The sequence below is a fragment of the Macaca mulatta genome, chromosome 8 (assembly GCF_049350105.2).
Source record: "Macaca mulatta isolate MMU2019108-1 chromosome 8, T2T-MMU8v2.0, whole genome shotgun sequence".
NCBI lineage: Eukaryota > Metazoa > Chordata > Mammalia > Primates > Cercopithecidae > Macaca > Macaca mulatta.
In genome coordinates, this window is record NC_133413.1 from 111,551,515 (window position 1) to 111,566,218 (window position 14,704).

General features: G+C 40.2%; 1 protein-coding gene across 3 annotated transcripts; it reads right to left on the bottom strand.

Annotated features, from left to right (window-relative positions):
- Nucleotides 1-250: 250 nt before the first annotated feature.
- On the bottom strand, nucleotides 251-9,126 carry ZNF706 (zinc finger protein 706). 3 transcript variants are annotated; one of them, XM_015145799.3, is made up of 4 exons: nucleotides 8,909-9,126; nucleotides 4,811-4,947; nucleotides 3,172-3,279; nucleotides 251-2,424 (listed from the first exon to the last, which is right to left on the bottom strand). In XM_015145799.3, exons 2-3 carry the CDS (start codon nucleotides 4,943-4,945, stop codon nucleotides 3,184-3,186), a joined length of 231 nt encoding a protein of 76 aa, XP_015001285.1. In that variant the 5' UTR covers nucleotides 4,946-4,947; nucleotides 8,909-9,126; the 3' UTR covers nucleotides 251-2,424; nucleotides 3,172-3,183. The 3 variants fall into 3 exon arrangements, with proteins under 3 accessions (XP_015001285.1, XP_015001287.1, XP_015001288.1); XM_015145801.3 differs by lacking the exon at nucleotides 8,909-9,126 and adding an exon at nucleotides 8,750-8,828; XM_015145802.2 differs by lacking the exon at nucleotides 8,909-9,126 and adding an exon at nucleotides 8,123-8,247.
- Between the last annotated feature and the right edge of the window lie 5,578 nt (nucleotides 9,127-14,704).

Below are 14,704 nucleotides of genomic sequence, written 5' to 3' on the forward strand. Positions count from 1 at the left end.
AGTTCACACTTATTCTATATAGTAAGCTTTCAAAATGACAAATTTTTTTCCACCCAAGTATTCTACAGACCTCAAAAAGGCAGACTACAGGGAAAACAATGAGAAATGAAAGAAATCTCTTGCTACCCTCACATCTACCAAGCTATACTTAAGAGCCAATTCTAAGTTCAGAAAAAAAGAAAAAAAAGAAAAAAGAAAAAGTGGGAATATAAAAACCTCTTAAAATGTAGAAGAAATTAGACTAGTTTAGTTTTCTTTAATATCTTCTTTAATAAGACATTACAGCACACAACTGAGCCCCCAGTGTGTCAGTTAAACATGGGGATGTATATCCACATGAAGAGAATGGAAACAAGTTTAATCTTAACCCCATCCCTTTTGGCAAGTAATAGAAATACAGCATACAAATGGACCAATTCTCTCTCAGTGTATTTTATCAAGTCTTTGAAGACACCATAACAGTTTTATAATGAACTCTGCTGCAATCTGTTAAAGAATCTTCAAATTAAATTACAGGGATGTTTGGTTTTTAACTCAAACACAGTAAAATGGGGATTGTACTAATAATCCCCTCATGAACTATAAGGATTAATATGCTCACGTAAGATCAATGCAGCTATTTCCCTGTCACTGAGATAATAGTGTTAAATATGGTGTCTTCAGCTGCTTATAAAAAAGGGTTAAGTACAAGAACAAAAAAACTTTCATCCTGAATTACAGTCACTAAAACAAATGAAAAAAAATTAAACCAAAACTTGTGAATGGTTTTCTATGATTTGTCACTGAACATAAACATACATATGCTCAAAGCGCTTTTTAAAAACTTTTAAGTTGTGATTTAACCAGAACTTCTGAAATATCCACAAGAAATTAGGTAAAATTCTAACGTTCTGGTAATCAACATATTAGGAAACAACAGATATTAAATCTGAAACTTAGGAAATTAAATACACAAAATAAAAGGACTATTTTCAAGTAAGGGCATAAGAATAGGAGTTGCTAAGAAACTATCAGCACTGAAGCTTTTCCTTGGAAACATCTTAAACTTACAGGGAAGACAAGGTGGGCAAAATATGCAGAGCTACAAAACAAAGCAATGACAAGTTACAGCAGAAGAGGGAATGCATTCTGTAATCCACAGGATCAGATAAGTGGCTCTAAGCAGTTACCAGTAAGTATTTTAGTGTTCTTCCTATTATATTGAGTTAACAGCAGTTTTACAAGTTAAGAGTTGACACAAGCAAATTAGAAGAACTCTAAAATTAGCCTTCCGTAATTGGGTAAGATTTACCATATCCATCTGAACAAACCCATTTCCCCATCCTGAGATCTAAAAGAATGTGAATATTGACCCATTTTAATACTTTTCAAGTTCAGATGGAAGTCATACTGTACACCAGTCTTTGATTTTAGGAAACAGCACAAAGCAAACTCCTAAAATCAACAACTCACTTAGAAAAGAAAGGAGGGAGAGGGTTCTGGGAATTAATCCAGCCACAAGTCATTCTAATCTTCCTGTTAATGCAAAATCCATTTGTAAAAATGGCCAAATAGTAACTACCAAAAACCTCAAAAATTAATGTTTCAATTTCAAATTAAAGAATTTCAAGAGTTTTCAAAGAATCTAGTATCAAGATCGGCCTTTACCAGTTCACATTTGTTCCATATTTTGCATTAAACAATAGGTTTAATGATTATTTCATTATGGCATATACATCAGAACCTAATCTTTCAGAAGGGCTCACTGACAATCCAACTGCTTTTAGGAATTTATCAGTTATCTACAGGGTACACCTGACTGGCAGTTAGAGCCAGGTCATACTGCAATTTTAAATATTCCAACTCAAACACAGGAAATGATCAGAGGGGTACAATGACACATAACCGCAATATACTAAGGCAGCAGATAAGTCATTTTTCACCTAGAGAATCAGCTGCCCATAAAATCATATGCACAATTTTAATGAATGAGTCTGCTCTAGTTTAAGGAACCTGCCACTGAGCTGAGAGAGGGATATAAGAATTGCACTTGCAATTCTAGCTGATGAATTCATTAGATTTTTATAAGGCAAATAATGTGGAAAGTTAGAACAGAATTTCTAAAAACATTTATCCTGTGATGTCGTAAATCAAAGTACTATTTTATTAAATGAGTTATTTTACACAATATGAACATCAATATAATTACAGTTGTAAAAAAATTTTTTATAACAAGGATGGACTGATTTTCAGATTTCCAAATCAGAGTCAACTGTACATTTACACAGAATTGTCTTTGCATGAAGCCCAAAAGGGAACAGCATAAAAATGAGTGTTTCTGTAGCCCCTTTATTTTTGCTGATCAACAGTTTGTTAGAAAAGCAGCTGCAGGTATGTTACCTAAGGTCTGAGACAGTAGAAGAGTCAAAGGTGTCGTGAATCCACCTATAAAACATAAGCAAAATTTTCAATGAATGTTACCATTGCATAAATGCAACTTATATGCATTTCAAATAACTAAGAAGAAGCACTATGAAGACAGTATCTGGTAAACTTGTCAACCGGACTTTATATTTTGAACTTTGATGAATTTATTTTAAAAAGAAATAATTCTCAAACACACAACACACCCACCACCAACTCCACTATTTAGGGGGAAAAAATCCAACCAAATGTAATGTGTAAAGTGGTAACTTTCAACCAACAAATTTATAAACAAATTTATATAGCACATATCTACATTTTGCCCTATATTTTAATACTCAGAAGCTCTGCTAAGGGGATAGGTTGATGGGGGGGGGGAAAGAAGAACCTCTGCTAAGTACTATAAGTAAACTAATTGTAAAGAGGTGCTCACGAACATTGGTGTACATTGTTTTTGAGAGGGAAACTCTCAAATATCTTTGTAATCACTATTTTCCTTAAACTGATACGTTTCTTCCATTCTTGGATCAGAGATGGCTAGCATGTACTCATCTCCCCATTTTTGGCTACAGTAGTAAAAATATGGATGTTTCTAAGGCAATGAAAGGAAACAGTCTGAGAAAAAAGGGACTAAGTTACACATTAACTTAAAAAGGGGAAGCAATAAAATCTCAGAAGGCAGAAATTAATTTCACAATAACAGAAGACAGTTTTGGTCTTGTATACAACCCTGATATTAACAAACCAATAGAAAAAGAGGTGAGTTACCTGTAAACAACCTTATGCCTGAACATCAGCTAATTCTGGAGGAAGTGGAGTCTTAGGATGCTTGCTCTCAAAGTGCTGCTTGAAGGTCTTAGGGTCTGGCATTTGTGTCTAACAAAAAAATCGTGCAAGAGAGAGCTAGACTTTATTTATGAAATAAAAATGTGTTACTTTTTAGAATCCTGAACCTTCTCAGGATAGACAATTATCACAAAAATACCTTTAAATTCCTACAACTTAGTGGCTGGCATATGAAGAGGGACTTTGTGGTAAAGAAATTCCTAACATTCCCACATTTCACATATAAAGAAAGGTAGGTCACATAGAATGTATTCTGCTTATCTGATTAACAGCAAACAATAGGTAACATTTACTGAACCCTTATTATGTTAAGCATGTTACCTTAATTACTACAGAACCTTCAAAGTAATCTTCAGCGCCTACTAGCATCCTCATTTTACCTGATAAGGAAACTAAAACCCAGTTTAATTTGCCCAAGACCTTATTTTAACTTAGTACTAGGTATGTGACCTCTCAGATACTATACTATACTGACTTCCCTTGGCAAGAACCTTCAATTATTTATTCTTAACCCATTCAATTACACAAAATATGAAATAGAAGTCTGTGGTTTTGAGTTTTTAAGTGTGTGAACTACTCTAGCACATTTAGATTAAGGCATTTCTTCATCATTAGTTGATTAAAATTTGCACCATGCCTCTTTCCAAACTATCAGAAGTTGCTCAATTTCATTATTTTGAGTGTATATGTAGTGGACTAACCCCACTGTGGTTTCCTTTGGTACTGCCATTCACTAACTTCAAGGGTAATGAGCTTAAACAAACAGGCAAGAGGTTCTGATTTGGAGCTTCAGAAGTACTTCTTTGAGAAGCAGTACAGTAGTGGTCCAGAGGGTGGACTTTGGAGCTGAACTGCCTGAGTTCAGATTCCAGCTCTTCTACTAACCAGCTGGGAGACCCCACACAAATTGTTTAATTTCCATGAGTCAGTTTACTCTTCTGTAAAATGAGAACAATAAAAGTACTTTATCTTACAGGGTTAGGTGGATTAAATAGGTGAATACATGTAAAACACCTGGCTCTATGTCTGGCATATGGTAAGCACTCAAAAGTAGCTGTTATTATTACTGTTCTTCAAATCTAATAAAACACATTAATTCTAGGAAAAGCTCTCAACATGAATATACTTTATATGGTTTTACAGACATCCTAATTATAAAATTTAGTGAAGAAAAAGAAAAAAGCCAATTATATAGCCAGAGGTATATTTACTAGCATATTATATAGCTCTAAGAGTATGGTTTAGAGTTATATGATATGCTAGTGAAGTGTTTTATATGCCCTTATGAAGACATCTTTATTTTATATGAGGAAAGGGATTTTGTTCTGTTCACTCCTTTTTCCCAGGACCTAGAGATTTTTGCCTGGCCATAGGAGCCATTCAAAAAATGTTTGTTGAAAGGGTGAATGAAGATAGATACCTAAAATAATCAGCTCTCAAACCTACTATTTCAAGTAAAGCATCTATTTTTGTCATTTCAAAATTTTAATCTATACAAACCAATTTATAATGAAAGAACTGCTCACAGGAGAGCTGTATCTTTCAATTCAATTCCCCTTACCCTACAGACAGTGCAGGTATATATTAAGGCAGCTTTGGCAGCAGCCTTTTGGTCATGTCCTTGTTTCTTCTTTTGTCCAGCTTGCTTTTTGGCATTTTTCTGCTGAGACTGAATTTTCTGCTGTCCACGAGCCATATCTAAAAACAGAAGGTGAAGCATTAGAGTGGCTTATTTACTCTAATACAGAGTAATCTAAGCATAAGAACGTTCTTAGAACTGAAGCCTTAAGTTTTATAGAAACATCTGGCAAATAAAAATGTATAGGTATTAAAATTCCCACATACAAATGCTACAAAAGTATCAACTGGCAGAACCCTGTGGAAAACTAGTTGGTAGTTGTTTATTCTATGAGCCAGCAATTCCACTCTTGGTATGTACTCAACAGAAATGCAAATGTTATGTACACCAAGACATGTACAAAATGTTCTGAGTGCCCATTCCAAAACTGGAAAAAATCTGAATGCCCATCAACAGTAATATGGATGCACAACTTGTATACATATTTTTATAGTATTTATACAACGGAATACTACCCAGCATTTAAAAAATTGTGGCCAGCTGGGGGCGGTGGCTCACGCCTGTAATCCCAGCACTTTCGGAGGTTGAGGCGGGCGGATCACGAGGTTAGGAGATCGAGACCATCTTGGCTAACACGGTGAAACCCCATCTCTACGAAAACTTCAAAAAAAAAATTAGCCGGGCGCGGTAGTGGGCGCCTGTAGTCCCAGCTACTCGGGAGGCTGAGGCAGGAGAATGGCGTGAACCCGGGAAGTGGAGCTTGCAGTGAGCCGAGATCGCGCCACTGCACTCCAGCCTGGGCTACAGAGCGCGACTCTGTCTCAAAAAGGAAAAAAAAAATTGTGGCTAGGTGTGGTGGCTCACACCTGTAATCCCCGCACTTTGGAAGGCCAAGGTGGGTAGATCGTGAGGTCAGGAGTTCAAGATCAGCCTGGCCAAGATGGTAAAACCCCATCTCTACTAAAAATACAAAAAATAAAATAAATAAATAAATAAATAAATAAATAAGCCAGGTATGGTGGTGAGCGCCTGTAATTCCAGCTACTTGGGAGGCTGAGGTCTCCGGAGAACTGTTTGAATCTGGGAGGCGGAGGTTGCAATGAGGCATGATGGCACCACTGCACTCCAGCCTGGGCGACAGAGGGAGACTCTGGTCTCAAAAATAAACAAACAAAAACAAACTGGTTGTATCTCAATGTTAAAGGAAAGAAGCCAGTTGTAGGGAATATACATTATTTAAAGATCAAAACAGGCAAAGCTAATCTACAGTGAAAGGGGTCACCTTGGAAGTTATGGGTAATGACTGGGAAGACAGGATATGAAGGGGACTTACGGGGTTCTGAAAATGTTCTTGAATCAAGTGTGCTTACTAATAAAAATTCATTGAACTGTACACTTAACATTTATGCACTTTACTGTCTGTAATCTTCAAAAGTTTACGAAAAAAGTTTAGCCCCCGCCATCATTTTACTTGATCACTCTGCAAAGTATTCATTGTGACTTGTGATTGTGATTTTTATAACTTTAAGAGAAATAAAAGCTGTCTGTTAATCCTTCTAAAGGAGACCTCAGAAATAGGTGGAAACTGTTCTCTTACTTAGTTTTCATAAAACTACTGTTATTTTTTTTAAAAAGTTGGTCTTGCTGGATTGCTGCACAAATTATAAAATGAGATTATCAGCCAGCCACTAATCCCAGAAGTTTCTTTGCTCTCTAGACGTCAGTTCCCAGTTGAGGGAATGAACTTGGTTAAGAGGGTTCTTTTACAAAGCTGAAAGACACCACTTTTTGTACCAATGATCTGACGTGAACCCAAATGGATTAAAAAAAAAAAATGAAGTCACTGAAAAAAGTTACTTTTACTTTTCCATTTAAATTAAGGGCTTTTATTCGATCACACAAGTTAAACCTGTTCATAAAGAGTCTATCATAAGTCTCAATTGCTTTTTAAATATATCAAAATTGGATCCTAAGTAGAATTCATATATATATATATAGTTTTGACTAGCATTGTAACTGAATGTAAATCATTGCAGGACAGGAACATACAATGGATTTGTATCAACTTCACCAGAGAAGGATGATGCTAGCTTCTTCTGACTAGGACCGTAATTAGTTAATGGATATGAGGTCAAAGCATTTCATAAAAATTACTGAGCTCCTCCTGTTCCCCAAAAAAGGAAACTAAAAAAATACACTGATTGGAGAAGTTCCCACTAGCATTAAAAAAAATGAACTGAAAGTCAGATAAAATATAAAAGAGGGTCAATGTTTTTCAGGATAGTCAGCTGAGTATTTCAACTGACGAAATATGGGTTTTTTATACTAAGCTAGCATACGAGCCTAATACATTTTTGTAACTGAAAATGTTTAGCATGCCTGTCTAATATGAGAACCCCATTCCCATCAAACAATGGTAAATATTACCAGCTGTTATCAGTCCTTGAAGACTAAGCTTCCATTTTTGCTTTAGATAAAAACAAAAACAAAAACAAATTCTTATTAATTCTAAGCTAAAAGGCACATTTAAAAAAAAATGTATTTAAGTCCGATGTTACCGCAAGCTTACAAACCTATTCCCACGGAAACAGGTTTGGATACTTATGTATTATTTGGACGACAGTAGTCACGTGATCAACCTTTATGTATACCAATGTTTTGTAAGATTTTTTGTCTCAATGTCTTACTATCAGGACCTTGTAACAAAATAGTCAGTCCTCTCACACATCTTAACTCTTCGACACAATGTATTTTCTGTATGTTAATACACTGATTTTGTGGGAAACCTTGTTTTACGTTGAAAAAAAATCTTCAAAAATGGTAAGCCACTAATTTCAGAAGTTTCTCTGCTTTCTAGAAGTTACTATCTATTTTGATATTTCCATGTAGTGACTCGTACAAAGCAATGTCATTAGATACGCAAAATTATTTTTAACTTTTGCACTTAGGATTTTCCCTAAAATATAACATTACACAATAGATTTAACCCATTTTCCATTGTCACCAAACAGCAACCAAAAAGCCCGAAGAGACTTAATAAATAAAACCAGGTAAAGGAAATGGAATCAAATAGACTAAATGCATGAGGTAGGCCCCTAACTTCTGACAACACGCCGCATCGATTTCCTTTCTGAAAGCAGAAATTCAAACGAACCAACCACCTGCTTTTGGACAGCTCAACTTAGGACTTGCTCTCAAGCCAACAGAATTTTCTACAAAATCGTAGGCAGCTATAACCGCTCCTTGAATTAAATGGGACAAACTGGAGGGAAAAAGTCATTTACAAATACCTACATGTTGGTTTTTAATGCAACTCTCAGTGTGGTTTTCCGAGGGGGCTGCAAAGATGGAAGTAGTAGAAGAAACGAGTTCTAAAATGAGGCGCTCTCGTAGGAGGCAACAAGTAAGCACTGCCCCAAAGCTCCTTTTAAAACCAACACAAATGAGTAACAGAAGAAAAGGATTTTGGGTCCAGGAAGTAGGCTCATTCTCCATAACCATCTGAAAGGAAGAGGCCCAGGCAGCGCTCCACATCCTGACCCTAGCTTTTAACACCATCGTTTTGGGGAGAGGAGAGGAGGAACGCACCCAGAGTGAGGTCTCCACCCAACACTTCTCCGACCCCAGCTGCAGCCTGGCGCACCTTCCTCCCCAAACCCGCCTCTCCCACCTTGGAGACCCCTTCCTCCTCCCTGCCACCAAAGGCCACGCAGCCCCCATCTAGCCAGTTCTCACGGACCCTGGTACGAGACGCGCCTCCCGGAGGCCGAGACTGCCCGAACCCCGGCCCCTGCGGCCACCGGGAGCGCCACACTCCGGCAGCCGACCGGCGGCTGTCGCCGGGGATAAGGTTACCGCTCCGCTTCCGCGGCTGGCCTGCTACCCGGCCACCTGCAGGGCCTGGCAGGCGCCCGAACTCACCCTCCTTCCCGCGGTCCGCGCCGGGCCGGGCCCCGCCGCCCCCCGCGACCCCTCGCGACTCGCGGCAAGTCCCACGGTCCCCACCGCCCCCCGCTGGCCGGCCCCCGCCCCGTTTCCCGGGCGTCCCGCGGCGTCAGCACCGCCCCCGCTGCCGCTCACCCGGGCCGGGACAGTCTTGCGTCGGAGAGACCGCACAGCGCGAGAGGGCCGGGAGAGGACGCCGGAGGGACAGGAAGGGGGAGCGCGCCCAGCACCGCCTGGGCCTCCTCCACCCGCTCAGGAGGGGAAACAGGAGAGCCGGGAGCACAACAGCCCGCGCCTCGCACGCTCGCCACCGCCGCGCGCCCGCCGCCGCCTCAGCCTTAGGGGAGGCCACTACGCCTCGTGCCCGCGCACGCCGTGCCGCTCTCCCCGGCGCCCCCGCCCCGCCTGCTCCTCGCAGCCCCGCCCACTTGCCTTCCTGCGGCGGCCTCCTCCTGGCCCCCCACCCCTCTTGCACGCCTGCGCCCTGGCCGGTCGCGCGGGCCAATGGCAGCGCGCCCCTATTACATAAGCGCGAGGGGCGGGCCCTGGTGGACACTAACTTCAGGGGACGTCGCCCTCTGTCCCCAGGCGCTCTTCCCCTCCGGCGCGCTCTGTCCCGGCGGCTTCTTCACCCAGCCCTGGGAGTCACGTGATCCCGGTCCTGGCTGGTGACCGGGCCGCGGCGTGTTTCACAAGTCGCTCGCTCGCTCGCTCATCCACTCGGGCGGCGGCCGGGCCTCAGGCCCTGCGCCCCTTTTCCAGCTCCTCCCTGGCTGACGCGCCGGTCTCGGCGTCGCCCTCCTCGGCACCGGCTGAGGCGGTGGCTCGGGAGAGGATCGCGGGGCCGCGGTGGCTGAGTCACATTCCGGGAGCCCCGCCACCCAGGACACCGCGGCCCCGGCCCCCAGCGAGCCCGGCGGCCCAGCGGCTCTGAACGCGGACGCACAGCCTTTGTTCTTTCACCAGCCGCCGTTTACCTCACTCCCATGGAAACCCCGGGTGTTTTTCCAAGCTGGGGGGTTTTAGTGAGTTCAAGATTCAAGCCTGAGCCCCATTAAAAATTGCTGGCTGCGCCGGGCGCGGTGGCTCACGCCTGTAATCCCAGCGCTTTGGGAGTCCAAAGTAGGAGGATCACTTAAGCCCAGGAGTTCCAGACCAGCCTGAGTAACATAGCGAGACCCACGTCTCAACAAAAATAAAATAAAATAAAAAATTAACGGAGCATGGTGGCCAGCGCCTGTAGTCCCAGCTACTCGGGAGGCTAAGGTGGGAGAATCGCTTGAGCCCAGGAAGTGGAGGTTGCAGTAAGCCGAGATCGCGTCACTGCACTCCCTCCTGGGCGACTGAGTGAGACCCTGCCTAAAAAAAAAAAGAAAAAGAAAAATTGCTGGCTAGGCTTCTCTGAGGGGTTTAGTTTGACTGCTAACAATGTACAGTACTGAGTTGCTAATACTTTGGGGAATGGTTAAAGTTCTTTGGGCGCGCTCTGTCTCTCTCTGCATTTACAGGCAATGGCAGCAAACTGTCAATATCTGACTACAGCAATGACGATTATAACCATGATTAAATTTGCTGATTATCTGGAAACAGTACTTTAGACATCAGCCTTATTCTGCATACTTAACCCCGCCCCCCGCCACATTAGTTTCTAATTAGAACTACTAGTGACAAAAAAAAAAAGCGTTTGCATTGGCTGTTCTCACCTTGCCTGTAGTGCTGTTTCCCAAGTTTGCCTGTCAGTGCCAGGAAATGTTAGTTGAATATTAATATATCCCAAATGACTTGGACTGGGCTACAGATATCACAGAATTGTTTAAACTAGCCAGGAAGGAGTTAGCTGCCTATTGCGTTTGAGTGGAGAAAAATATGAAATGAAACATGGCATGCAGTTATCTGGGTGTTCAGTTCTCCCTCTTCGTCCTCATTTCAGCTTCTCTCACCTTCACTTTTTATGGTCTTCCTTCCTTCTTACAGTTTTAAATTACTCTCTAGTCCTAGATTGTAAGATTATTTTCATCACCGAATACGCAGTATGTTAAACAGTAGACTTTGAGTAAATGGATACTGATCAAATGAACCGAGTGTATCTGAAGAGAGCAGCTTTTAAATTGACATATCATGAAGCTCTGGCTTAGTCACTAATAGTCACTATAACCGTAATGGTTGTATTAATCTGGTTGACAGAAGGATGAGGTACTTGTTGGCCCTGGAAATGGGAACTTCAAAGATCTGTGTTTGTCTAGCCATGAGTGACAGTAGACAGTGGAAAGGGACAGTGAAATTTGTGTGGCAGAGATATGTCTTCTTAACTAAAGAGGTGACTCCTATTGTGAAGTAGGTTAATATGTCACTCTTTACCATGGCCTAGATGAAATATGTATTCAAGCCAGTGTTTCTTAAGTTTTTGAGTCATAACTCCTTTGAGAATTTGGTGAAAGCTATTGAATTTGCCCCCAGAAAGTTCATGTACTTACCATGTAACTTATCCTCATAGGTAGTGTTTCTTAATCTCAGCACCGTTGAAATTTGGGCTGGATGATTCTTTATTATGGGACTCTGTCCTGGGGATTGTAGGATGTTTAGCAACATCCCTGTCTCCTACCCGCTTATCCAAGTAGCACCTCACCTCCGGTTGTGACAACTAAAAATGTCTCCAGACATTGTCAAATGTTCTCGGGGTCAAAGTCTCCCCTGATTGAGAACTACTGCCTAGAAGATATGGCATATTGGTAACTTTATGTGATGGTTAGGGAATTTGAAATACAAAGAAAAAAATGAAAAAAACAAAAAAAAACAAGGAATGGATAAGATTCAACATCTGTGAAGTGACACACAGTAAATGAAAGGCGGATGAATTAGCATTACTACCAGCTGGTGTCCTACTTATGTTATAGAAATGTGACAGCAAATGTGATATGAACTCCTTAGAAGCATTTTTATACACATTTCTGGCTTTGATTGTGAATGCTACAGTAACTCTCCTGTTTTTCTTCTTCTGCCTTTAGACAATTACCCAAGGTTAAGATGCAATAAACATGTACCTGTTTTCTATCCAAAATCACAATCAGATTAAAATGCTTCTCTAAAGACCTCAAAAGCTTATTTGTTTATTTGTATTCATGTAGGGTTTGGAGGGATGAAAGAATTGGTTGATTAATCAACATATTATTTTCCCAATAAACAGATTATTCTGACAAATGTGTAGTGGCAAATAATAGCAACAGCAATAATGACAACAATAAACTTACAACAGAAATGGATTTATTTTTGTTTATTTATTTTTTACTCGCTCTTTCTCTTCCATTCACTTCTGCTTGTTGAGATTTCTCACACGTGCAACCTGGATCGTCTTGTCTTCTTTATATTCTTTCCCCAAAGGAATCTCATTCACTGTTGTGGCTTTAAATAGCAAGCTTCAGGTGACCCCCACATTTCTATCTCCAAATTGACATATCCAAATGCCTACTACTCATCTCCCCTCTGATGTCTTGTAGACATTCACATTTAATACCATATTGTATTGAGTCTAAGGAGCCATTAATTGTAAGTCACATTTATGTCCATAAGATTAAAAAATACCACCAACTGAATTATGACAAAATGCTGACATCCTTGATTCTAAGATACATCTTGATTTCAGAGACTTTAAAAATAGACTTAAAAAAAGTGTGATTTACTAGAATAGCACCAAAAAGAATAAAATACTTAGGAATAAACTTACCAAGAGAAGTGCAAAACTTGTATTCTAAACTCTAAATAACAATGTTGAAAGAAATTAAAGAAGGCCTAAATAAATGGAAAGGTATCTTATGTTCATGGATCAAAAGACTTTGTAAAGATGGCAGTAATTCCCAAGTTGATCCACAGATTTTGGTGCAACCCCTATCAGAATCCCATCTGGTATCTTTACATAAGCTTATTCTAAAATTTATATGGAAATTCAAGGAGCCCAGAATAACCAAAACAACATTGAAAAAGGAACAAAATTGGATGATTCACATTTCCCAATTTAAAAACTTATTACAAAGCTACAGTAATTAAAACAGTGTGGTACTGGAAATAGATTAGACATATAAATCAATGGGATAGGATTGAGAGTCTGAAAATAAACCTTCATATGTATAGTCAATTGATTTTCAACACAGGCACCAAACAAATTCAATGGGGTAAGGTGTAGTCTTTTCAGCAAATAGTACTGGGATAGCTAGATATCCACATGTAAAAGAATAAAGTTGAATCCTATCCTAATACCATATACAAAAATTAACTCAAAATGGATCAAAGACCTAAATGTAAGTGCTAAAACATAAAAATCCTAGGAGAAAATATAGGAGTAAATATGCATGACCATGGGTTAAAAAAGCCTTCTTTTTTTTTTTGAGATAGAGCCTTGCTCTTTCACCAGGCTGGAGTGCAGTGGCACGATCTTGACTCACTACAACCTCCACCTCCCGGGTTCAAGAGATTCTCCTGCCTCAGCCTCCCAAGTAGCTGGGACTACAGGCACATGCCACCATGCCCAGCTAATTTTTGTATTTTTATTTATTTATTTATTTATTTATTTATTTATTTATTTTTATTTATTTATTTTTGAGACGGAGTCTCGCTCTGTCGCCCAGGCTGGAGTGCAGTGGCGCTATCTCGGCTCACTGCAAGCTCCACCTCCCGGGTTCACACCATTCTCCTGCCTCAGCCTCCCGAGTAGCTGGGACTACAGGCGCCCACAACCGCGCCCGGCTAATTTTTTTTTTGTATTTTTAGTAGAGACAGGGTTTCACCATGGTCTCGATCTCCTGACCTTGTGATCCGCCCGCCTCGGCCTCCCAAAGTGCTGGGATTACAGGCGTGAGCCACCGTGCCCGGCTAATTTTTGTATTTTTAGTAGAGACGGTGTTTCATCATGTTAGCCAGGATGGTCTCGATCTCTTGACCTCATGATTCACCTCGGGTGATCCACTTGTCTCAGCTTCCCAAAGTGCTGGGATTACAGGCGTGAGCCACTGCACCAGGCCAAAAAGGCCTTTTTAAGGTATGACACCAAAAACATTAGTGACAAAAGAAAAAAAAGAAAGATAAATTGAACTTCATCAAAATTAAGATACTTTGTGCTTCAAAAGATGCCATTAAAAAAAAAGACCACCTACAGGATAGGAGAATATATTTGCAAATTATATATCTGATAAATGACTTTTATCTAGAATATGTAAAGAATGCTTACAACTTCATACTAAGAAAGGAAATACCCAATTAAAAAATGGGTGACAGATCTGATTAGATACTTCTCCAAACAAGATATCCAAATGGCTAATAAGCACATGGAAAAATGCTCACCATTCTTAGTCATCAAAGAAATGCAAATCAAAATATGAGATAGTATTATACTTCTCTAGGCAACCTAGAGAAGCCTAAAGACCAGCCAGTATAGTTTTTGCTGAAGAAATTTCAAGTAAATGAAATTTATAGAATACTTCATGAGTATGAATTTATGGAGAGCTTTTATAACTTGGATCGAATTTGTAATAAGGACATTTAGAAAAGCAAAGAATAAGCAAACAATTAACAGCTACTGGGAAGATTAAACATTGTGAAAGAAATACAAGTTAATGATAGTGTATTACATGGCTGAGCAGTGACTAGCATTTACATAATGATATAAATATGAATCAAACCACAGTTCTAAATGCCAATATAACTTTATTGGGAGGATAGGGAAATGAGAGGTTTGTATGTGTGGTAGGGACAAGTAGTGGGGGTTGGTGAAGTGAAAGAGAGCTAAATTCTCTCTGCCACAGTGGAAAGTCCGTAGGTAAATGCCTAAGACTGGGGAAAATTTCAAGAAATAGTAGTATAAGAATGTTATTTAGAAGTATGTAGATAAATATCAAAAGACTTAACTAAAAGTAATTTTAAGTAGCTGTTGCTGAGAAGAGG